Source organism: Perna viridis, chromosome 6 (genome assembly GCF_037379345.1).
Source record: "Perna viridis isolate PV_CMFRI_1.1 ecotype Kerala chromosome 6, ASM3737934v1, whole genome shotgun sequence".
Lineage (NCBI taxonomy): Eukaryota > Metazoa > Mollusca > Bivalvia > Mytilida > Mytilidae > Perna > Perna viridis.
This window is the reverse complement of record NC_142450.1, coordinates 34557529-34584906: the sequence shown is the minus strand read 5'-3', so window position 1 is coordinate 34584906 and position 27378 is coordinate 34557529. Positions and strand designations below refer to the sequence as shown.

The following is a 27378-nucleotide window of genomic DNA, read 5'->3' as shown; positions in this document are numbered from 1 at the left end:
GTGATATATTATGTTTTATGCGTGTTGGAAAGCGCTTAGAGTAACTTTTGTAATGTTAGATAATGCGCTAAATAAAAACGTTGCAATGATAATATATAATAACATTTTGAATGCTCAAAGAGAGAGAGAGAGAGAGAGAGAGAGAGAGAGAGAGAGAGAGAGAGAGAGAGAGAGATCTTCCTCTTTTCAGCATTTTTAAGAGGGTTATTTAACGTGACAACCTACATTATAAACATTGTCTTTACATCAATTTAATTGACCATTTAGAACATAAAATTCTGCTAAGAGGGAAATTTTGGCCCGGGGGGGGGGGGGGATTTGTGAAAGAGGGATATTTGTGTCTCCCACGTGAGAAACTTTCTCAAATATGGAAATTGATAAAAAAAAAAAAAAAAAAGAGAGGGAGTATGAATTAGATGAACTTTAACAAATTTGTATCAAATGATGCCTTTGTGAATCTCTTATTTAAATTTTCCTGGGTTTTCATTGTGCAGAAACTACGACAGAATTGCCTTGAAATTCGATATGTTTCATCGATAAAAAGGGGGCATACATATATACATTTTGTATGTCCCCTTTGAAACAGTTGAATGAATGTAATTCAGTGAATTTTTCACACCTTCTTTATCGCATGGTGCCATTATTACTTTGTCCTTTCTATTTTGTTTTTTGCTTTTTTTCATCTGATAGAGTTATCTTATATCGGGGGGGGGGGGGGGGGTCCGACCGCATTGTTAAGAGCTTAGTTCATTTTTTTAGTTTCATCTATGGACTAATATTCATAAGGTTTTTTAGTTTTCGCAACATGAAGTAATCAGATACAGTTTAGCTAGACACTTACATACACAGATTTATGTCTCTTATTTTAGGCTAAAAACCACTAATTCCACTTCTCATAGGCTTCTATGCTAATTTCATAATATTCAATGGCTTCTCTAGACTTTACCTTAACTTTAACCTGCAGAAGACTATATATCAGCATGATTCTACATATGTCAGCTCACAATCCTCAGAATGGCATGTGGGGTTAGCAGACTTGCAGTGCAGTACTGGTCACCGGAAGTGAAGGGTCTATAAATAGCATGGGAAATCCCAGTGTTTTCACAAGATAGGGGTATATTTAAAAATCATTATGGAGATTAGGCTTCACATCACAAGAAGCAAAATGCACCTATAAAATGTACAGAAATGTTTTTCCTTTCAGAAACTGTTTGAATTTTTTAAATGCGATGAGAACTTTTTTCACAGCACTATGAGGAACAGGGGTAATTTCTGCGTAGGACTATTTTTGCGTACGTTCCAAATGCTCATTGGTTGAATTGGTGGTCTGTAACCTTTAGCGTGTTAAAAGTGAGTTACCATCCGGATAGTTGCTCCTATCTTCACCTACTTGATGTCATATTATTCTGTCAAATATGGCGGCAAAAGACGAGGAAGACAACCAAAGTATCATTTTGTTCTTAGCATAACATTCTTCGAGTTTGCATATGAAAAGCATAACTACAAATCAAAGAAAGCTTTGTCACCCATTTATCGACATGACAATTCACACACTTTGTGCAAATGAATAAAGCTACTGAGTAAACAGGTAAATGTAAACACATGAATCAGTTTTCAATGTTTTGTTGTCGGCCCGTCTTTTTACTCAAATAAACTTAAAATTGCATTGCAATACTATATAAACGACATTTGAATAGATGTATTCGGCAAAATACTGATAAAATATTCCTTATTTATACTCTGTTCCCGCTATCATGACTATATCTTGGTACAGTCCACAGACAATCCCAGAACTGATCAATGCAACTATTTGAGGATCAATGACTGCTGACTGATTAATCACTGACCAATGATAGCAGATGATGGGTTCATAAACATTTAATAATTTTCATTTTAATGAATCCAATATACATTGTACTACCATATTAAATCTATACTATACCTCAAATTTATGACATCAAATCCATATATTGTGTTCGTTAACAATTAAATAAATTCAAAATAAAATTAATTGATGTTTAAATCTGTTGCATTTGTAAATATGGGTAAAAATTGACAAATGACTTAACAGAATCTGTAAAATATATATTGACCGCTTTGTGATCATGTACAGGGGTTGAAAATTCCTGAACCCTGATGCCCGGGACTAAAAAAATTGCACCTCGGACTTGTCGTTTTTCAATGAAATAAGTCCGTCGGGCATGGCAAATCTAAAAAAATAAGAACTATTTTTTGAAAGATTTTGTTGTCATTATTTGGACCATGTTTCTCGATCTATTCCCTGACCTATAAATAGTCATAACTTTATTTTTAGAATGGGTATTTACTAGATCGATCTATTGATTAGTCATTCTCAAGTCTGAATCACACCTGTGCTTGATCAGACACATTTTTTTACATTCTACAAATTTTATTGATCAAGCGCTGGAATGATAAAGATCGAATTTCGTTGATGGTATAATACCACCATTAAGGGAAACCAGTTGCCTGCACATACCAGAAAGTAGTCCATAAAAAAGAAAGTAGTTCTTAGGATGCATTGTATATTTTTTGTGATTTAGCCAGTATATGCAAACTGGGTATCATCTGAAAGCTTATCATGTCAGGTACACACTGAATACAACAGTTTTGAAGGCTGATGCAGGGGCTGCTCTGGCTTCCAAAATTATGTCGCCAGAAAAATTGCCAACTGCCATTTTTTGTCTCCAGTTTTCAGAAATTAGAGCCAAAGGATGCCAAAAATAAATATACTTTTTAAAAAAAGGAAGTATTAAGTTCATAGATGAATTATCTTTGTCAATTCATCAAAATAACCTCTCCATTCATGACATACATGTACCCAAGATTCACTCTTGATGCATGTATAAAGCAGGTTTTTAGCTCTAGTCTGTCAGATTCATATGCATAAAATGTTACTACTCTGGAAACAGGTATTTTACTTCTATCAAAAACTATATTACTATTCTCATACAGTCCCTGATTTTAAAACATGTTCACCTTTGTCCTTTATGGTCTAATTTATCTAATACAATATAATTTAATTTTTTTCATTTTTTTTTACAAACTTGATTCTTTTTTTCAAGTGATAAAATTTCTATCAAACTACAGTTTGTACCATGAACCATTAATTGTGTTCCTGTTTAATAATCTTGATATCTGAATAGCATTTCCTTAATTAGATTTTGGGAATCCCCTTCTATTTATTTACCGATTTTCTCGCCAAAACAGTCATTTGGCAAAAGTGTAAGCAAATGTCATCCATTTTCTTTTATCAATTCTTTCATTTCGAAGTATTTAGACACTTCCTGATGGGATAATCATTGTTAATTGGATTTAATTTATTAGGTAAGTCTGTTTCTGAATGTATTACATGGTTAAATAGGGCTGTGAAACTTGTGTGTAGCCACGTGCACATGACCTTAATTGTGTTTACCTTTGACCAGATTATGAGAGTTTTGATTGGCTCAATAATATATTTACATTTGATTGACACCTCCCATGAGGATATTGTCAGTCCAGGTCTAATTACCTTTAATTGCCTTCAGTCGTAAATTGGTCATAGTCAATTAACTCTGACCAGGTGTCAACACAATTGTTTAATTAGAGAGAATATCGGTTGCTGATAAACTGCCTGTCCATTTTAATATACAAAACCTAGGTGCCAAGAAAATCGCCAACTGGCTATTTTTGTCGCCAGATAAAATAAAAAATCGCAAATTGCGACATTGGCGAAGCCCAACGCGACCCCTGTGATGTAGAAAATAATTTGTCAGAGTCTAGATCTTAAGCCCATTGATTTGTCAAATTTCCAAAAGGAAAGAAGTATTTTTAGTACCTGTCTACTTTCACTTCAACGTTTTTTCTTAGAAGCCATTAAAGGTATGCTGCAAATTTTATGAGTCTTTAAAGGGTTCTTTCTAAGATAAAACCTGTTAAAGTTATTTTAACAAACTTTAAAAAAGATTGGGACCTTGAAAATTGCTTAATTCAACATAGGACTTTTAATAGTGGTTTTATACCTGATAAACTTTTGAGGAAAATATGGTTGCTCAATTACAATTTCACTGTTAAAAAAATGGAAAGCTGATGACAAGGCATCAGACCTGGAGACGGAATCAATTGACACTGTGTCGTCTTCTTCCTTGCAATCATAGAATTAAACATAAGAATATCAGATAACAAAAGTGCATTTATATCGATTGTGACTTGACACAACATTGTTTGGGCTTAGTGTACAAAAAATGAAAAAGTCCAGGGCCCGGGTTTTCCAAAAAAAATTTTCAACCCCTGCATGTAATGTGATCACTGGTTTAACAGATTGATGACTGATTAGAAATAGATCGGTTATCATATGCAGATCCCAATTTTAGTTGCACAGATTGATTCAGATACTGTTTAGCTGGAATGGTAGCTGGTTGATCTGTTCCCATACTTTTCCATCCCCAGGTTTATCCGCCCCAAGTCATTCTGTCACCAGTTAATTCATCCCCAGTTAATCCGTCCCCAAGTTGATTCATCCCCTTGAATAATTATATTGTATAAAATTAAGTTATATAAAATTAAGTATCATATACTGAAACTTGGTATTTATAGGCAAATTTATTTATAACTGTGGTTATTACACTTTTTAGGGTAGGTACACTGTACATGTATCTAAATTCTTTACTAAGAAATGAAGGAACTGAAAGGTTTTGTCTGGGATTAAATATAACTAATGTTTTATTGGTCCAAGGTTTTGTATATTTATTCAGAGACAAAGACATGGTTTGCAGACTATTTCTTTTACACATGTATATGATCACAAACAAACATTCAGTAGTATACAATTTATCAGAAAAGGCATACATGTAGGTTAAAAATTATTTTCTTTGTTAAATATATCTTCACAAGTGCCCATGAATTTGAAACTTTTCAATGATGTTAAGAATATATAGAAGAGGATAAGATAATTTATTTTCAATATTTATGTTTAATATTTAATTGTATGAATTCATAATGTATTATGCATTGAGTTTATGATTGGGGATGGATCAACTTGTAAATAAGGGACTGATCCACTTGGGGACAGACGACTGGAGACCGATTTACTGGGAATGGATCCACTAGGGTACAGATCAACATGAAATTGCTAGAACAAGAACACAGGACCTTGCAAATTTACAGCATATGTTGTGCTTGAACTTGGGGCCAAGTGTTAACTTATAAAACTGTATACATATATTTATCCAGTTTTCCTATGGACAGGAAAGTAAGGGACCGACTCTTTTAATTCTTTTTTGATTTTCAGCCTTTTTTCAAATTTTGATATGGTCATGTTTGGAAAATTGCAGTCAAATCAAATATAGATGAAATTTGGATTGAAAAGTTGTCTAATTACATTTACAATGTACATCTCAATTCTACACCCTTATAAGATTTTTTATGGAAATAATTTTATTGGACTTTCTTTTCAATACAGTGATACATGGAAACATTTTTAAGTACATAAATTTACCTCACTTTTTGGCAAGCAAATAATGTACTAAGTGACAAAAATACTGCATCAGAAAAATAAGTTTAATGGAATGAAATATTAGATGATACTAACTTAAGACAAAATAAAAATCCACTTTCCAGAGGCTTTCTTTTCTCAGTCTGAAAAACAATTAACTACCTTGATACAGTGAGACCTGATTATTATATAGATAGCAGTGTTTTGTTGAATGTTCCCAGTGTAATAAATTTCGATAATTCACACTGTGAAATAAATTCAATAATTTCACTCTCGTGCTTTCTCCCTCCTAAAGTTCACAACTTTGATACCAATCTGGCAATCACAGAATTTAAAATTCATATTGAAAATATCGATAAATTATGAAGAAAATCTGTTAATAACTGAAATATTGGTCCATGATGGGATGGATCTATGCCAAATTTTGAGAAAGATCCATTGACGAATGAATGAGTTATGGGTCCTGAAATGGATTTTTTTCCTGAATTTTACATTTCCAACTTTGAAAATCTTCTCCTCTAAATCTACTTGATGGATTGAAACAAAACTTTGTATGAATGTTATGTAGAACATGTTTAGCAATCTGTGTGTCGGGGTTTCTGTTCTTGTGTAAAATATGGCGACTGTTACTAAAAATAGGCCATAGGGTCAAATTGAAGAATTACATGTATGCTAATAACTAAAAAAAAATTTGGTTAAGCTAAAATCTGGTAAGGTAAAATAATTTAGCATGATGGGATGGACCTATGCCGAAATTTGCAGAAAAATCCTTTGATGAAAGAATGAATTATGGGTCCTGAAATGGATTTTTTCCCCGAATACTACATTTCCAACTTTGGAAGTCGTCTCCCCTGAAACTACTGGATAGATTGAAACAAAACTGTGCAGGCTAAAAACCACTAATTCCACTTCCCATAGGCTTCTATGCTAATTTCACAATATTCAATGGCTTCTCTGGACTTTACCTTAACTTTAACCTGCAGATGACTATATATCAGCATGATTCTACATATGTCAGCTCACAATCCTCAGAATGGCATGTGGGGTTAGCAGACTTGCAGTGCAGTACTGGTCACCGGAAGTGAAGGGTCTATAAATAGCATGGGAAATCCCAGTGTTTTCACAAGATAGGGGTATATTTAAAAATCATTATGGAGATTAGGCTTCACATCACAAGAAGCAAAATGCACCTATAAAATGTACAGAAATGTTTTTCCTTTCAGAAACTCTTTAAATTTTTAAAATAAGATGAGAACTTTTTTCACAGCACTAAGAGGAACAGGGGTAATTTCTGCGTAGGACTATTTTTGCGTACGTTCCAAATGCTCATTGGTTGAATTGGTGGTCTGTAACCTGCATGAATATTATGTAGAGTACCATTTAGCCATCTGTGCATGTGAATTTTTGATCTTATGAAAAACATGGCCTCTGTTTCTGAAAATAGATCATAAGGGTCGAATTGAAGAATTATGCAAATAACTCAAAAACAGTTGTGTTTAGCTTAAATGTAGCTGGGGTTAAAATTGTTCAGAATGATGGGATTACTTACATGTACGTTAATGCTGAAATTTTCAGATAGATCTGTTGACAAATGAATGAGTTATTGGTCATGAAATGGATTTAAAAAAAAATCTCCTCTGAGACACCTAAGATGGATTGTAACCAAACATTGCATGTTTGTTAGGATATTCTTTTTTTTATCTGTCGAAAACATGGCCACCAATAATAAAAATTGATGACTTGTTGAAATTACTTAAAAACCATAGGCTTGAGTCTAATGTTCTGGAGGGAAAATTGATCATCATGGTGAGACCGACCTATGCTGAAATTTTCATGAAGATCTGTTGTTCACTGTTGGAGTCATTGCCCTAGTTTTCTTTAAAGTCCACTTTACAATGAAATAAAAGAGGAGACCTTACAAGTTGTTTAGTTCAGAAGATTTTTATTTGCTCAGCTAGAACAAACTGGACAGAACAGAAGTTAATTTCAAGTTAATCAATCTTGTATACATCTTGTTTACATCTCACCTAAAAATGAAACTATGAAGTGTATGCAACCTGAGGTAAACTTATTTGTTGGATGAATCTTTCCTGTTATCTTAAAATGACTCCCTATTATACTGCCATATTGGCCCTTTTTTTCTTGAAAACAACCCCCTGTTTTACTGTCAAAGGGGCTGTAGGCCCCCTTTTGCAATTTTCTTAATGAACACTGGATACATGTACATGTAATTTGATATAGGTTTCATAGTCTGAGTTCCTCCTGACCCTGTAAAACTTTCTCTTCTTTATTACAGCACATGACCTACAAAAGATTTTTAAAATGGTATCACCCAGTGACCCTGTTAACTATTGTTTATATATGATAACTCAAGTGTTTTTCTGTCTGATCTTTTTGAAACTTTAAAATAAAATTTGTCTTGTTACTTTTGGAACGGATCTGAGCAGAAACGATTTTTAAAACAGGAATCCAACATAATATTCAAAATTCCGCTAAAAAATATGTGTCTGCTACCCTTCTGTTCCAAAATGGCAAAAGTAACAAGCTTTGACTACTCTCTGTTATGGCTCAAAATGTCAACAAAACAGGGTCTCTCTTGGAAGATGATCAAAACTTCAATAAAAAATATAATTTTTGTAGCAAATGTGGTATCGGCATACAGGAACATGATTCGGGATTAGAACTAGGTACATGTAGGTGTGACATGCACAATTTCAACTTGAAAGTCATTACAAGGGGTTGAAGGGTGGTACTCTGCGGTACCGTTGAATCTCCAACTTAATGTATGGCCCATCCTTGTGACCCCAACTCGACATATCAATATCCAAATGAAAAAGAGGAGGGTTGTAGGGTCAGAGGAAATTCAGACTATCTGATCCCAACTTGACTTATCAATATCCATATAAAAAAGACCAGGATGGTAGGGTCAGAGGAAATTTGGGCTGCATTTCGAAATGCCTATGTAACTTCCAGCTACAATGTACATATAAAAGTATTAAATCTGACAAATTTTAATTTTACCACTTGCCCTCTTTCTAGAATGCATTCCATAATTTATTTAACTTATTTGTGGCTATTTTAGCACACCATTTTTTGAATTGCCTGTGAAAATGTACAATTACATGAATGACAAGGAGAAAATGTAAAATAACAATAGTTGCCTCCAATTATCATTATAAAAACTAAAACGATTTCTTGAACATCTAAAAATCTAACTAAAATAGCAAATTTGGAATGGAAGTTATACAATGTTAACATTATGAGAATGTCACATTGCAGTTAATGTCGTCCTTTTTGCTTTTGTTCCATACTTTGTTCCAAAGACAAACACTATTATAAAGTCCAGAATTTTAGGTGAATGGACATATGCATATGCAGTTCAAAACACACATACATGTATATGTTTTTAATAATGAGTCATATACTTAAATGATAATTTTATTGCAAATAAATTTGAAGAGTTGTTCTCAGCCTTGACTAAGTACTGATCATCATGGACATGCATGTGCCTACAACTTATTGTCATTTACAATGAAACCTAACACAGGTAAAAAAAAAATGCTGTTCTCACTAATAGGCAATGCCTAATCAATTTATACTCTTGATCATAAAAGTTTAGACCAACTGTTCAGGAGTTATTGCCCCTTTACACTAAACATGTAGAAATGAATGCAGGGTTAACTGTAATCTTGGTATCTCCTGATCAGTTTTCTCATGATAATTAACCAGTAAGTCAAAAAGAAGTGCAATGTTAATGTAGTCTCTAGCTTTGATAGAACCACAAAAAATCTAGTGTAGTAATGGCACTAGTCATTGCTTTTTTTTCTACCCTTAGGTATAAGGCTAGCAGCTTACAGTACAGAAAGAGACATACTATGACTGGTCATTGACATAGTGGTACACCACTCATGGAGTGGTAACCCACAATATTATTGTCCAAATAGATAGTTCCTGATTTTTGTTGAATTTACATGTACCACTATGCCGGTGATCAGTCACAGTATGTCTCTTTCTGTACTGTATGTCCTTAACAGATATTATACTCAGACATAAAATCAATAATCCTCATTGGTAATTTTTTTGTTTTGTTTTATAGCAATGGAAACTATTGACGATACCTCAAACTGTGGGATGCTTGATCTATACGATGATTTGATAACTGATGAAAGTAACAAGAAAAAAGAAGACTTCAAAGAGGTATTTTAACAATGATCAGAGACATGTTCAAATTTACACAGGCAAATATTGCTTTTTGTTCATGGGAAATTCTTGGGAATCTAGCTGCATGTGAAATTAATTTGATTTTCACCTGAAACTCACTTAAGGTAGATTCTCACTTAAGGTAGATCATACTTAATATTTCTAGTAGATAAATTTTTCCTGTTTTTCACTAGGATGACCCAGAATGAACATACATTTGTACTTTAGAATTTTAAAAAGTGAAAGACCGAGATCACCAAGCTTGATGAAAGCCAATATTACATTTTACTTGGATTCAATATTCTAAAAAAATTGGTATATATAATTTCTTATAATTTTACATGAAGAACTTTTCATATTTCAAAACAAATCAAAAATTAGGGTCACTGAACTCTTCTTTTTGCAATATTAAAGGAAAACTAAAATTCCCTGTGCATTTCCATAAATCATTTTACCTCCAATTGAATTATCTCCCCTTGAAAGAGGCTTTTTAAAAACAATGTTTATAGTTTTACTCATTCCAGTTTTTATTTAAAAAATCATTTAAAATAATTTAAATTTATTATTTTTACATCATTTGAAACAATATTAGTTAGTAGAAAATATATAAGTCTGTATGATTTTGCAAGATGACAGAAAACTATTGTCCTTGTAATAGCTATCATCTACCTTAACAAAAACAACTTGATTTTCACCTGAAGTTCACCTAACATGAACTTATTGTGAAAAATTCTTATGAAATTCATGTGAAGGCTTGATTTACATGAAATTCATCTGAAATCTGTTACAAATTTTATGTGATCTACTCATGTTAAAGGCATGTGGAATTTCTATGAAAATTATATGAAGTAATATTGTCTGTGTACAGGAGTGTTTTAACAGGGATCTGATTTAAAAAAAAGATTCACAGGTAGAAGCAGAACTTGCTTGATATACAATGTACCATGGACACTCAGATTTGTCAAATTGTTATAAAAAAAAAAAACAAAAAAAAAAGAGAATATATGTGGCACTTGAAGGAAAAAGTTATTTACAGTGCCTATTTCTTATACATGTATAGATGGTTTGGGTGACACTGCTTATCAAAATTTCATAAGACATTTTGTAATTCTGTAGTTGGATGATAAATGTACATGTACAATGATGTGAATCTGTATGTTGAAACTGTACATGTAATTCTGTAGATGGACAATATCTGTACATTGAATTGTGTTAAGCGATACTTTTGTTAATCCCTTATCATGTGTTTCTGTCTTTGATAAAGAAGAAAAGTAAGCAGAAAATCGCTGTATACTGTAAAAGACTGATTCAGACATGATTTAGTACTGTAATATAGGTACATGTAGCAACCAAATGCACCAAAGTTTCAGTTTTCGTTGTTGCCATTTCAGCTTGAAACAAAGTATGAAGAAGCCTTGGCTAGAATTGCTGGATTGGAAAAAGAACTTGAAAAAAGTCGAAGCAGTGAATCTGATTTTAAGAAGAAAGCAGAGACATTAGAGAAGAATATCAGTAACTTATTGGTGACAGCCAGATCTGAAATTCAGAGAAAAGATAGAGAGCTAGCCAGTCTTAGGTAGCATACACACATCCATGTTATGTGGATATCATAATTTAAAAAAAGATTCTTTAATTGATCAGTAATTTTTGGCCAAATACCCAAGTGGACATAGAAATACTGGTGTTGGTCAGTCTGTCAATTCCTCAAAAACCACTTAATGGATTTTGTAGTTTCCATAATTATGTAATTTATCATATTGAACCACCATTTTGATTTGACACATTTTACAAGAGCTTTGGGACTTCTTGTATTTTTATAGACTACATTATAGGAACACTTTGTGGAGCAACTGCTGTACGGATTTTGTTAAAATTTTGCAGGATTGTTAGTCACATTGACAAAATGTAATTGATTATATTTCACTGCGATTTTAATTCTTCAAATTTCACAGGAGTTAAGGGACTGATGCCCTTCAACTTTTTGAAATGGCTGCCATATTGTGACCATTTTCATCAGTTGCTTGGATTCCAATAATTTTTGGTGTCTGAAGAAAACATGGAATTCTAAGGTGATTGGTGATTACAAAAGTTTGTTCTGGGTGTCTATATTCAAAATGGCTGCCATTTTCCCGCTAATTTTTGTACTTGCTTTGCTTTCAACGATGTTTGGTTTATATTTTAACATGGTCTCCTGAGTTGAATCTTGATAATAATAATGTTGTATAGCCATGATTTAACTTCATTTTGTGTTTTTTATCAGCAAACGTATACTTGGCTAATGCCTCCTCAGAGCCATTGGAATAACGGCATAGGAGAACCCCTGCCCAAATTTTTTCCATAGGTTCCAAAAACGCTTGAAGGCATTTCCAACATTTAATCCGTGCCTTAGGTACTCAGTTTTACAGCATTCATCAACATATGCTCTTTTTTAGCATTTTTTTGTCGAACATTGTAACAAAGCATGATACCTTTACTTACTTACTTAGTGGGCATGGTTTGCCATGTGAGCGATTCAGAGAGCCTCTTTTATTTATAATAACATTGTTCTGTACATGTTTCCCTTGAACTTCTTGACAGATATTTTTCTTCCTGTTGTACATGACAAGTTATTACATCTGTCAAAACATAAGGAGTGACTGTGATGTCATCTTCCTAAGTGGTTTGAATGCCATTGAAGTCATGCACCAGTAGTTAGTAGTGATACATAGATTTGTTTTGCAACAAAAGTTTTCCAAAAGCTTAAAGTACATTCATTGCATTTAAATGATTAAAAATGCAGTATTTAGATTACCGTTGTTCAGAATAATAGTTATTTTTTATTTTGATACTGACATTATCATGTAGAACATCTCAACTTTTGCTGATGCACTTGTCAAGATACTATACATGATAGTGTTAGTAACAAAATCAAAGAAACTATTATGCCATATACATATGTGTGTGTGTGTGTGTGTGTAGCATGTACTGTAGAATTCAAAATTAAGGGTTATACAAGTCTGTAAAAGAAAATGGCAATGAAATACAATATAAACTGATTGATTTTCCATGTTGATTATCTTCTAAGCACAGACAGTTTGGAATGAATAATTAAAAATTTCATCATATAGACCTATAAAGCAACTTAATAACAAAAATAATAATATATATCCTTTTTTTTTTATGTGTATTACATTTTAAAGAATCCACATAATTCTTAAAAAGACTTCTACCTAAAATCAAATATATATGTTTGTCTTTATAATTTACATGATTTCCTGATAAAACCAAGGTTAAGTATCATGTCTTTAGTGGGAACAATTTAAACTAAGGTATGCAGATTCAGTTGATGGATTGCAACAAAGTGTTAGTTTTCCTGCTGAGTCATGAATCATCATCTTGTTTGCTGTAATGTTTTTTTTTGTTTAGGTAATACTAATAATGTCTCATGTTTATGAGACTTATTTTTTTGCCCTTTCCATCTATCTTTCTGTCACACTTCTGTTAGTGCAACCCTAAGAAACTGCTGTTCCAAATTTCATGAAACTTTGTAGGTAATATGGACATGATGTGTAATTATACATATTACCAGGAATTTATGGCCAACTGAATTTTATTGGATTTATACATTTTTTTTTAATTTTGGAAAGGGAAGAGACATATATTTTTGAAACCAAAACTTTTGTTTTTTGTTGCAAATCTCATCAACTCTTCATGGAATGGACTTGTATGTAGCTTTAATTGATATGTTGTGCTCTGTGGAAGTGTTTGTACTTGGTTTCTCATCAGCTCCGTATTTGACATAATGTTCTGTTTTAAGTGTTTCATGAATGAAAAAAATTCAGTAGCCTTTCATGTAAACAATTTGAAGTTAGATATGCAGCTTTAGCATGGGTTGTTACAGTGTGTAATGTTTCATCCTTGTATCAACTTCCTGCCCTGAGCAATATTGATGAAAATACATGTTGAATATGCTAAAATTTTTGTGAAAAGGTGTGAGCGTCTACAGTGAAAAAAATGGAGTTGGCAAAATTATTGGAAGACCACATTTTTTAAGGTCTTTGCAAAAAAGTGTTTTTAAATCTTACGAATAGATCATGTTTACCATTTTATTTTTCTGTAATTCATCTGATGGAATGAAAAGTGCATATTTTGGCCCTATACTCTTATTAACATTTCTGATTCTCAAAAACTGAGAATGAATTACTGGATCTGTTTGAAATTTATGTACATGTACAAGGTACATTTGTGTTACCAATAAGGAGATACATGTAAAAGACTCTAACTTATTTGAAGGTTGTTGCCTTATTCCTATACATGCACATCCAGGACTAAAGAGTGAAAATTAAACGAACAGAAATGTAGTTAAATAATTTTTCGATGCAGTAATTTGAATATTTATAGTTGGTTGATCTGTTACAAGGTTCCAAACCAGGATAAGATGGTTGATTATGAAGTTTTGGGTTATGGCCACATCAGTTTTGTATCAGTGTGATTCAAACTTCATAGTTTTATATACATACTTTAGATTTGCAGCTCCTAAACTTCAGGCAAAATTTGATAAATTCTTTCCTTAATTTTTGTTTATTTGTCACTTTATTATGTGGATATAACCTATTTTGCCTGATTTGTAACTTGAAAATTATTGAACCAATATTATTCATATTATTCAGTGTTTAGGTACATGTATACACCTCTGATTAACCAAGTCATTTTATAAGTTCAGTGAATACTATCCTAAGTTCGTAAGTTAATCTAATTTTTTACCCATAGTTTTTAATATAGGTCATCAAAAATATTTGCAGTCTATAATGGTATCATGCTGTTGTCTGTAGATACATGTATTTCATGTCCAGACACTAACTTGAGCATAAATGTACAGCTCTTTATAAGATTAAACATCAGTGTGCCATAAGAAAAGAAAACAAAAGAAAACCTGGGATTAATTTTAGGCTTGTGACTTCAACCGTTCGTAATAAGAGTGTAAAACATACATTTTCATGATGTCCAGACAATAACTTGATTAATTGTGAAGGGATCTCATTGAGGTTTTACCACAAGGTGTCATGCTACAAAAGAAAGGTTTTGGAATTTGGGACTAAAAAGGAGCTGACTATAAGAGCTTTTTCTTTAATTTATGTCTTCACAATAACTTGATTAATTGTGAATGGATCTCTGAAATTGTACAAGTTGTCATACTACTAAAGGAATGCTTGGATTGATTTTGGATGTTGGTACTTTGAACTGATAAGGAATAAGAAGCCTTTAAGTGGTCAGAACAATATGAAAACAAACATTTTCCTGATGTATGAATGAAAACTTGAGTGCAAGTGAATGGGGTTGTTCTCTTAGGAGTCAAAAAGTGCCATTTCAATTCTGGTCAAATTCTTTTCCTTTGTCAAGTGTTATTGGCAGTTGAAATTCAAAGCTCTATCAACTTTGAATGGCATGTCCTGTTTGCAGTTGGTTAAAAAATATTTCTCCTTTCTAATTATCATTGTGTGAAGAAGTTCTAACTTACTGACTTAATGTCTGTTCAGTAAATTAAAACAGTACTCTGACTATGAGGTCCATTATTATATACTAATCTATCCTGTGCCAAGATTCTAAGGATATAGATTTTAGATAGTGTCAAACTTACTCTGCATGTTCAGGGTTCAACGTCCAGGGTAGAATTCTGTGGGCTTGCGGAAGATATCATTTTTAGCTTACCTGGACGAAGACTGTGAGCTATTGCCATTACTTGCTGTTGTCGTCGTCTGTCATTGTTAAAAAATTTTCAAAACTCATCTCCTCTGACACTACTCGACCAATTTGAACCAAACTTGGTATTAATGTTCCTTGGGGTATTCTGCATAGAGCATAGGGGATCAGACAGTAGTTTTTTGCATATTATATCTCCAAAACTCCTGGGCTTAGCCAAGTTCTTTCAGTTGCTGAAATGATCCTTATTATGAGTCCTACAAAAGTCTCCAGGGATCAAACTTGTCAGACAACTCCTTGTATGTGTTATTGCCCTTGTCTCGTGGTCGTCTGTTAACTCTTTCGAAAATCTTCTCATCTGAAACTACTTGACAATGTAACCAAACTTAGTATGAATACTCTTTGGAGCATCCTAAATAACCAGTGTGTGGGGATTATTGATTTGTTGAAAAACATGGCCTATATTGCTAAAAATAGACCATAAGGGTCAAATTGCTGAATTTGCAAGTAACTCAAAAGCAGTTGGGTTTACTTAAAAATAGGAAATGGATGGGCCTTTGCCAAAATTGTCAGAATGATTGGTTGACAGATGTTCGAGTTATTGGTCCTGAAATGGATTTTGTCTCCAAATTTACATTTCCAACTTTGAAAATCTTCTTCTCCAAAACTACTAGATGGATTTACACAAAACCTAGCATGAATATTCTGTAGAACATCTTCAACAATCCTTTTGTGGGGATTTTAGATCTTCCAAAAAAACATTGCCGCTTTTACTGAAAATAGACCATATGGTTCAAATTTCATAATTTTGCAAATATCTCAAAAACAGTTGGGTTTGGCTCAAATTTTGCAGGAATAAAATTGTTAAATATGATGGGATGGAGCTATGCCCAAATTTTCATAAAGACCACTTGATGGATGAATGAATTATAGATCCTGAAATGAATTTTTTGCCTGAATTTTATATTTCCAATTTGAAAATCTTCTTCTCTGATACTGCTAGTATATGGATTGTAACAAAATATGGTGTTTTGTTAGGGTAGAACAATTTGTGTTTGGTGATTTTTTATCAGGCCAAAAACATAGCTGTCATTACTAAAAATTGAGGATTTGTGGAAATAACTAAAAAAACTGATGGGTTCAACAAAACTTTCATGGGGGTAAAATTGATCAGCACATTGGTTAGAGGCATGCATATATGCTGAAATTTTCATCATTATCTGTTGATAGATGCTTGAAGAGTCAAATATGACTTCGGGAGATTTATTTTTTGATACGAAAATTGGGTGGATAACCAAGATGCTCTCTTTTGATCTAAATGATTCTTGGGGCAATAGTATAGTGGGATCAAAAGTCCAGGTTTTAAAGGCTAAAAAGACCAGTTGAGCAATTCAGGCTCTCTAGAGCCTCTAATCATGATTATTTTATCATGGGTGATAATTACTGACAAAATATCAATTACATATAATACAGATCTTTGTATAATGATAATGTAAGATGGCTTATAAACATTATTTTTTTAAATGATCTATAAAATGCATCTTATCTATATATTGTTCAGCATTGTGGCCATCAATGAAGTATACATCAATTGCATGTATGCTTTGTGAAAAGATGTAAAAAGCATAACATATAACATTGATTATCTTTCTATCAATCATGTGTGATGTCAATCATAGTAATCTATTGTTAGTTCACCTTGCCATAGGCCATGTAAGTATTGCCATCAATTGCCATCCCTCGTCGTCTACAATTTTCAAAACTCTTCTCCCCTGAAACTACTGGACCAATCAGAACCAAACTTGGTATGAATGTTCCTTAGGGTATTCTATATAAAACTGATTTGGGGATTTTTGATCAGTTGAAAAATATGGCAGCTGTTACTAAAAATAGAACATGGTATCAGACAAAAGTTTTTCGCATATATCTCCGGTCAAATTTTCGTTTTAACCTCTTAAGCCATGTTGGAGTTACATCCCTTTTCCATGCTTTTCCTCTATTTTTAATGTTATTTTTTAAAAACATCTTCTCTTTTGAAAGTACTAGATCAATTAAAACCAAACTTAATAGGCATCTTCCTTAGGGTATTCTTCATAGATCTGATGTCAGAATTTTCGATCCATTGAAAAATATGGCTGTTGGTGCTAAAATAGATCAAAGGGTCAGTCAGAAGTTTTCTCATATATTTCCAAAACTGATAGGTTTAGCCAAATTCTTTCAGTTGCTAAAATGATCTTTGTTATAAGGCCTACAAAAGTCTGTGAGGATCAAAGTTGTTGGAAGACTCTTTGTTAGAGTTATTGCCCATGAAAGGGAAAAAAATCATGTTTTAGCAGTTTTCAGCCAATATCTTGAAAACTAAAATAGATAGAAAGAAGCTTTCTATTGATGAAATGATCCTGATGGTAAGTCCTACCAAAGTTTTCTTTGAGGCAGAATTGTCGGACAACTCCTTGTTTGAGTTGTTGCTCTTGAATAGCAAAAATTTAACCAGGTGAGCAATTCAGGCTCCATGGAGTCCTTTCTTTCATCATGGGTAAGAAATTGAAATGTGAGTAGCATGTTATATTAGTATTAATTTTTAAGAGATCCTACATACATAATAAGCTTTCATTATTCTTTTTTAGAGCAAGAAAATCAGAAACACCATTGTTTAAGAAATTGCTGCACCGCCCCAATTTCCGACCAAGGAGTTCTAGCACAAACAGCCAAAGTGAAGGGGAAACTTCTGAAAATCTTTTGGTGGAACATCAAAAAGCCAAACCACCCTTTCCAAAACAATCATCTACGAATGACTCCATTGCTACTGCCACTTGCGAGGATAAAGAAAACTTATTTAAGAAAGACTATAAACATGAAAAATATTACTCAAGGAAGAGAAAAATAAGTCCTGAAATAGATGTTCATGATGATGCAAAGAAGTATAGGTATGGAAAAGAATTGTATAGAGATAAAAGAAGTCGAAATGCGGAGGAAGTCTATGGGGACAAAAACCTCTCACATATTGATGAAGTTCCTAGGCATACTAGAGAATCATCTGTAGTCCAACATTCAAATACTCAAGACAGGGCAAAAAGACTTTTGGAGGAAAGTAAACGTGACCTTCGTAGGAAGTCAGGTGAAATAACCAAACATTCAGAGGCAAGAGACAGGAGAAAATCAGGGCAAGAAAGAGGTGATAAAATTACATCAAATGATAGCAGGGAATATCACAGAAGGAGGCGAAATGAACCTTCATCTTCAAAGTCAACAAGACACTCTAAAGAGCGATCTTCAACACCGGATGACAGAAGTCGTAAACATGATTTATTGAATGAAAAGTCTAGAAGTGAAACGAAAATTCCAAGTAGACAAGATATTAGAAAGAATTCGAGAAGTAAAGACAGGGAGATAGTGTCTCTTAAAATTGTTGACCAATTGGTAACTATGAAACATAATGCTGATTTTGCAAATGATTCCAAAAGTAGTTCACCTAGTTATGTAAGCAAACATAAGCTATCAGAGGAAACTATATCTGCTGAAAGATCGAGCAACAGAAACAATTATCCAGAAAAAATTGACAGGGAAAGAACGGAAAAATCTGATGAAAATAGTAATAGTAACAGGGAAAGCTTAAACTCAAGACCATGGTCTGATTCTTCAAAGTTAAATAGAATAAATCAAGATTTCAATTTACAAAATACAAAAAGTACAAACCCTAATGACAAAGTATTCAAGGATGAAAACAATTCAACATTACCTGAAAGGGAGAAACCAGAAGATGACAGAAGATCAGTAAGCAGTGAAAAGTCAAGCAAACCTTTTGAAATTGACAGTCATACATGGCATGATAAAAGGTCTTTTGATAGTTGCGAAAAAATGTTGAAATGTGACTTTGAGAAATATATGGAAGATTCTCCTGGAAAAGGATTAAAGCAATTTGAGAAACAGTCAAACAATAGTTGTGATAATTTTTCTAAAGAGTCTGACAGAGATAAAAATTATAAAAATAAAGGTGATGGTACACCAAGAAATCAGAGAGACAAACAAATTGAAGACAAGGAAAAATATAAGTCAAAGAGTCCAGAAAGAAAGCACCGGTCTAAAAGTCCTCGCAAAAAGGAAAGTGTGAAAACACCGTCCTCTTCGAGAACTAAAAAATCTTCACATAAAATCAAAGAGGATCTGGAGTCAAGAAGGTCTCTTGATGAATGGGATGCAATGAGTTACAGGGTCATTGATCAAAGGAGGTCAGAAAATCTTACAGACACTAAAAATAGAAAAAGTACTAGTATAAACAAAACCAGGATGTCTAGTCATGGTTCAAAAAATAAACATTTCAGTGAGAGTGACTCTGACGAATCTGTTTCTTTAAGAATGAAATCCTGTATTGTGAAATCCATAGAGAGCCGTACTAATAAGGATCAAGGTAAATCCAATGAAAAAGGAATAGAAAAAGTAGAACTGGAAAGTCACAAAACAAAGACATCTCCAGTGAAGAATAAAGAAAAACAAAAGAAAAAGGAAAAACCTTCTATGGAAGATCGTTCACAACTTATAAACTTGGAAAAAGACCGTGAGGCTCTTCTCAGGGAATTGGAAATGATGAATGATTCTAATGATCTAAATGATGGTTTGGAAGACAGTGGTTTATCTGAAGATTCTCTGACAGAAAAAAATGGAAATGTCACAATGACAGAGAAAGGTCAATTAGTAAGTCACCATTTTGATAAAATGAAAAACTTTTCACCATTGGATGAAGATGTAACATTAAAGTCAAGTACACCTGTTTGTAAAGAAGAAAAACAGAAAAAAAATGATGGAAATGATGTTGTTAGTGAGGACAGTATAACAAAGATTTCTTTACTTGTAAAATTTAGTGATTCTTGTGTTACTCCATTAAACAAAAGTAAAATTAAAAGTGAATCTTTATCCACAGATGTATGTCCAAACTCAAAGATAGAGAGAAAAAACAAAAAATTAAAAAAGACTAAGAAGCATGGAAAGAACAAGGACAAGAAAAATAAAAACTCCAAGTCAAAGGATAGTCCAACTTCTTCTAAAAATGAAACCACAGATCTTAAATCTGAATACTGTGACAGAGGTTTAAATACAGATTTTAAATGTGATGAGGATGTCTTGGAGCCTCAGATGATAACTGCAGACCATTCTGATCTCAAAAAGGAAAATTTTGCAATCGAAAATGAATCAACAAGAGTTGATGTGGAGTCTGATAACTTATCATGTGACAATAAAAATAAGTCTGGGGAAGTCTACATTCATAAAACAGAAAAACTTAATTCAGGAAGCCCCAGTGTAACTGATGAGATAAAAGCAATTAATACCACCGAATTTAAGAAAAGCACCAATGTATTGGCAACAGCAAACCATTTTAATGCTGAACAAGCTAATTCTTTAGAAAAGACATTGGAAACAGCAAACACTTGTGTCACCGATGAAGCTTATTCCTTAGAAAAAACAATGGCAAAAACAAACTGTTATGACGCAGAAAAAGCTAATTCTTTAGGAAAGAAATCACTAGCAACTAAAGGTAATGCTTCTGTATCAAACACTAATAAAGATGGTAATGTGGAAGGTAATATCTTACTTAGTCAACAGGGAGGTAAGATCAACTGCAATTATGATGAAAATTCTTCCAAAAATGAAGTTGGGTATCAATCAGATTCCAAACAGTTCCATACAAAAGAAGATTTGGATCTAAGTGTTATCCTGGATAAAGAGGAACAGTTAAAAGATTCCAAAGAAATGGTTGAAGAGAATGTCATCACTGATGATTTCATGATAGTTCATCACGATTCTGAAAAAGTAGATGAAGAGACTCTTGACAATTCTATCATTATATCTGAAGAGATGAGTTATACTGAAGTAGATAATGATTTAAAGGTTAGTAAGTTTGAAACTAAAAGCGTGAACGACAGTCAAAGTGATAAGCAAAAACCAAAAGATGGTATAGACAATAGCGGTGTTTATATGGAGGAAACAGGAAAGAATGATGAACAAAAGTATCAAACTATTGAATCAGTCACGGATGAAGTGAACGACGATTTAGAGGAGGGCGAGATAAGTAGCGATTCTGACGATGAAAAAGTAAAAGTATCTGTTCTGATGGAACCAAAAGATGAAAGTAAAAATGAATATTCAAGCAATGAAATTCGGAAAAAGGATTCTGAGCGAAATAAATTTGACAAACAATCAAGCAAAGATCGGCTTTCTTTCAAAGAGAAAAGTAGAAAAGAAAATGAAAATTCTAAACATAAAGGTCGAAAAGAATCTGATAAATTCAGAGAACACGGGAAACGTGTGAGAGATGAAGCGGGAAACAGTCATTCGAGTAGAAAGGAGAAGGAAAGTTCTAGAAAACTCGAAACAAGAAAAAATGAGCATAACGATAGAAGTGATAAGGATGGAGTGATTGATAAAAACTTAGATAGGGAAAAGGAACGGGAAGGTTGTGTGATGGAAATGGACACAAAAGACATCAAAAGGCGGAAAGACGAAGTGCGTAAGGATAGGAATGGTGACTATCGAAGGAAAGATGATAAAGAAAAAGTAAAAAGGGATAGTGGTAAATGCTTTGATAGGATAGACAAGGATAAGTCTCGGTATGAAGGCAACAAGGATGAAATGAAAAACAACATGAAAATTAAAGAAGAAACCATCAAAAAAGCAGGTTCAAGTCGTGGAAAGGAGCGAGTTTCAAAGAGAATTGATACAAAAGTAAAAAGTGTTTCAAATTCTAGGGACAACTCTGGGATAGAAACACAGATGCCAAAAGCAGGTGATTTCAATGATGAGAGCGAGAGAACACAAGGAAAGAGTACAGTGGAACGAAATACAAAATGTAACACAACCAAAGACTGCGAATCTTATGAAACTGTAGATAAAGACAATACAGATAGCTGTTCACATAATGAAAACTCAGGCCGCATAAAAGATGTCGGAGAATATAACTCCCAAGATCAGCATTGGAAAACGAAAGATTCAAATAGTAACAATGAAAATAGGAATAAACGCAAAAGATATGATGATGAAGAGATTTGTATTCCGGAGAAAATTAAAGACAAAACTAAAATTTCTATTGACGTTGAGCCTAAGATACGGAAGGAACTTGAGGGAAAAGTTCTACATGATTCACGTAAATGTCAGCATCTTGAAAATCAAAAGGATAGTGAATTAAATTCATCAAAAAAGGAGTCAATGAAAAATGTTTGTAAAAGTGATAGGCCTGGTCCAAAACAGCCAGACAGTCCCATGAATTCACATGAATCTTGTGAAAAACCCCGAAAGCGACATAAATCTGTTAGAACAGAGACTGGGGTTGACTCAAAGTACGTAGATGACCGTGTTGTCGTGAATAAAATTATAACTTCAAACGACAAATTACACAAACACAAAGACATTCATTATGGAAATGCAAGCTCATCGTTGGCTACTCCAAGTTCAAATAATTCTACAGAATCTTTTGTAGTTCAAGGAGTAATTGAACCTTGCGAAAAAGAGAAAATCCTGTCTCATTCGAAAGAGACTGTTCAGCCACTCGTACAAAACCAGGATATGAACATTGACGTGATTGATGACGAGGATGATATTGACATTCTGGGGTTAGAGGATGACGACGGTTGTGCAAAACAAAGTGACATTCTAAAGCAAGTGGCTGAATCTGAAGAGTCTTTCACATGCTCCAGGACTAGAGTTTGGTATAGACAACCAAAACATTTTGAAAGCAACACTACAATTGAACATGGCTTGGCTGATGTTAATGATACAGATAGTTGTTCTAGTATTATAATTGATGATACTATTTCACGTGTTTCTAAACGGGAGTTGTTTTCCAACGATGTCTGCCAAAATGAAAAACTGAATCTAAACGAACCAAATAGTAGTATTGAACATGGTGAGAGGAATTCAGCTGGTACATTGCATGCAGGGAAAATTGAAAAAGGAAATTCTAACTCTTTAACTGATCTTGAAAATAAAGTAATTTCCCGTAGTAGCAGTCAAGAGTTAAGTGCAACGAGTGGCCCTTCTGACATTGAAGATTCGCATGACATCTCTAACGAGAGAAGAGTAGTCACTCTTATACCAGCAAGTAAATCTAGCAATACAAACAGTGAATATGTAGCGAGTGAAAATGTCGATTCAGATACAGACGACCTTGAACCAATTCCTCTTGGTTTGAAGAGAGGATATAAAATACCTAAAATCAAACCGCTTGATAAAAAAGCTCTCGACAGGGAAAAAACTAAGAGAAAATCAAAGTCTGATCATTCAAGGAGTCATTCTCCTAAAAGAACGGAAAGATCTCGTTTTACTGATGAAAAGCATCCGAAAAAGGATGATCATCGAACTGTTTATAGTCCGCGCGAGGAAAAGGCATCTCATAAGGACACTGGTCGCTCTAGACATAAAACGGGAGGGAGGGACAAGTCTTCCTCATTACAAAATGAACATGCTCACAGGAAAAAATCAAGATATAGGCACTATAGCTCTCCTGAACATGATAGTCGCGACTGGTGTATTGAGGAGAGATTAAAACATTCGTTACGTCATCGCAGTTCAGATACTAGATACAGGCGGAAGAGTGAAGCCAATGATAGAAGTTGAGAATTCACTCTATGGAGCCAGTTTTATGTTATATGTGTTCGTTAAAGAACTTTCACGTGTATTTGATATTGATCTGTGAAGAACGAGTTGTAATGGCACAACAATGCAAAACTTGCACTTCAACGAAATTCCAATTTGGTTTTATTATAGTGAAACTTTTGCATATTATAGGTTCAGTGTTAACTGTTTTTAAATTGTTTTTTAACACTTAATTTGTTTTGTAAAAGCCTCCTGGAGTTACGGCCTGATGTATATGATGATATTTTTTTTGTTATACCGATAAAAAAATCCATCATTCATTATTGAATTTAGATTATTAAGGTATTGGAAGAGTAATCAAGGGTACCAAGGTTATAGCAGTATTCAAAAGAATGTAATCCAGGGACAAAGACCCGACATGGAAAACAGAAATACACAACAAAGAACATACAGTAACTAAAATCGTACCTACAATGTAACAAAAGCAAATGAGCAACTCGGACTCCACTAAAAACTGGGAGCATGGACCAGGTGCACCGGTAGGGTAAGCGTCCTCAGCTTTTTCTAGAAACACCCGCCGAGTTGCTCAGAAAAAGTCAAGTCCGGGGTAGACAAAGGAGGAAAGGAAAACTATGACCCGTTGAATAAATCAGTTTTCTTGGCGCAGATGGATACACCGTAACGATCCACGAGTTCATGATGACGACCATAGAACTTCTGTAGTGATGACTTCAATCTTGTAGCAAGAAATCAACATATAACAGTGGAATAGAGTTTATAACAGTGCCTTAGTCTATTTATGCAGTGGTTCAAACGTTTTTCACACTTCATTATTAAAATTCAATTTTGCCATTACATTGACATTCTTATGTGTGTTAATGTATGTCGTAGATTTTGATTTGGAAAGAATTTGAATTTCTCCTGATCAGTACACAAGTTTGTTGAATTATGAAAAATAGACTATAGAATGATTTCTATACTAGAAGTCTATTTTAAGAGTAAGATAGAGGATATGTTTTTTCACCCTACTATCACTAAAATTCAAATAAAATTTAATTCAAGGACAAGCTGCCAATGTTCCGTTAAATTTATTATACAAATTATCGTGATATGCATTCTGGCTGTTGGAATGAAGATGTTTAGAATAAATATTTATGTTATTTTTCCAAATGAATATGATAATTGTTCTGATATACAAATGTTAGGTTATAATGTAAATATCCGAATTGAGTTGGATGTACTTGTGTGTGTATTACATTTGTTGATAGTAGTTATTTTAGTGCTTTTTATTGAGAGAAGTTTCGAAGCTGATAGTCTCGACACATACATGTATGTACATGTATCAATTTTACCACTGAACTTTCTATGGCCAGTTGTTCTGGTTTGTGTGGACAATGTGCTTAATGTGCTTTCGAGTTTGTTTCCCGTGCTAAATCATTTCCTATTTATACATGTACATAACAATGTCACATCGTTTCGTCAGATCCGGGTGTTGGATAATGTCTATGCAAAAAGTATAATGGCGGTTGCTGACTGAATGCTTACTTCGTATAACTAGAAAAAAAATGTCCAATTTATTTTTTTTATTACAAATTTTGTTTACCTTTTTTTATTTAAAAAATACGTAGATAATTGAGACGTTATTTAAAAAAAATTATTAAATGGTTCCACTCATCATGAGGTTTGGAGAATTTAGCCGCCGTCGTTAGCAAAGAATCAAACGGGTAATAGTATTATATTAAGTACAGTAAATTGTTACAAAATGTAAAACCAAAGTTGCAATGATGTGCTATTGAGAAATATAAAACAGATTATTTTTTTTGTATCTTTAAACATCAGTCTCTTTGTCAATGTTATAACATAACTATTATATTGTATTTGATGGTTTGCCATAGTGATTTTGGTGTGAATTACAATCTTTATTTATTTTAGTTTATATATTTATTACAAATTGATCAACTCGTTATAATGGTACTAGCTCCATCCTGGTCTTTTGCAAGTTTGTTTAGTTAGTTATTGTCATACACATCACAATGAGAAGTGAAAACATAAAGACTAGGAGTAAGCTGCTTTATCGTATCCAATTAAATTTGCCCTCACCATACAGGGAAGAACCTGGTCGTAATGGAAGGCTACCATCATTTCAATATGTTAACTGCTTCCGATGTTGATTTTTATATCACGATTTTCGGTCCTCTAACGCAAATTTCTATCAGTTCTTTGATACTGGAAGTCACCATCGGAAGCGGCTTTTAACCTTCCGTTACGCCCACCTGATTTTAGTCGGTTCCCTTATTCTTTTGTCTGATTGACACGCATTATCCTCTTTGACACAATGTATGTTACCTCATTATTCGGGAAACTGTGGTTTAAATTATTCATCAGCAATTAAAAGAGACATATAAAATTTCGACACTACCAACGGTAGGGGCGATTCATGGTGTAGAAAAACCCATTGACCAATATTTGTTTTGTCTACTTTTGTTATATTTTTACGTAGCAGAAGTCATTTCCGTGTACAGGTCTGTACTTACAAGGAAATCACACATTTCATCTTCCTCTGAAATCAATCAAATCAAGAGAGATAACTCTTTTGAAGTACCAATTTAACACACAACATGATTTTTATGCCAAAAATACAACAAAATAAACTAAAACCGGTTTGTGGTCTGTATCCGTGTTTCTGAATCAGGAAAAAGTGACTGGTGGCCTATTGATATGGATGAATCGCCTACTGTCTGCTTAACATTTAACTTATAACCGGATAGCGCTATGGTGTTATACATTCAATGACTAGAATGTTGATAATAGAATAAATTCAATGCGAAAGGGCTATCAGTACTGAAAAAAAAAGCGCAATATGGCACCATAAATTGAAAAGGAACCACGACACAGCAGCAAATACAATTCATTTAGCAAACACTGGAACTATGCTCCTGGAGTTAACGTTTCATAACACACGGCACCGCTCCATATGTTCGTTTAGAAACAAGTCTCCCACTTGTGAGCAATGTACGCCAGTTATTTAGTATGCAGAAGAAAATGCCGATTCTCGTCAGTCATTAACAGATGTAAAGATATTCGATTTTGAAAGCATCTGGAAAATTTAAGATCAACAACAATGAAAACAAATGTATACTTAAGGCGTATTGACTGGGAAATGAATTCAGATAATCCAGGGAATATTTTTGTAGCTCACGTGGAGCAAATAATTCATATGAATTAATGCCGACATTAAAACATATCATTTACCCGGATTATCGGGATAAAACCGGTTCAGGCTGTAACTTAATCAGTTTTTACGGAACCATTTCATTTATAGGTATATTGTTTCATAAAACAGAACGATAATCATAATTACTGATTTTATCGTTTTTGAGTTTTTTTTATAGCCCATCAGTCGAACTAGCGAGGTACATGTATTC

General features: G+C 33.4%; 1 protein-coding gene across 1 annotated transcript; it reads left to right on the top strand.

The window, feature by feature from the left end:
• The first annotated feature begins 1392 nt into the window (after window positions 1–1392).
• Window positions 1393–25884, top strand: LOC148614681 (uncharacterized). The gene is made up of 4 exons (XM_088588954.1): window positions 1393–1588; window positions 9588–9688; window positions 11083–11267; window positions 17998–25884. The coding sequence occupies exons 2-4, from the start codon at window positions 9590–9592 to the stop codon at window positions 23972–23974; spliced, it is 6261 nt and encodes a 2086-aa protein (XP_088445080.1). The 5' UTR covers window positions 1393–1588; window positions 9588–9589; the 3' UTR covers window positions 23975–25884.
• The last annotated feature ends 1494 nt before the right edge of the window (window positions 25885–27378 follow it).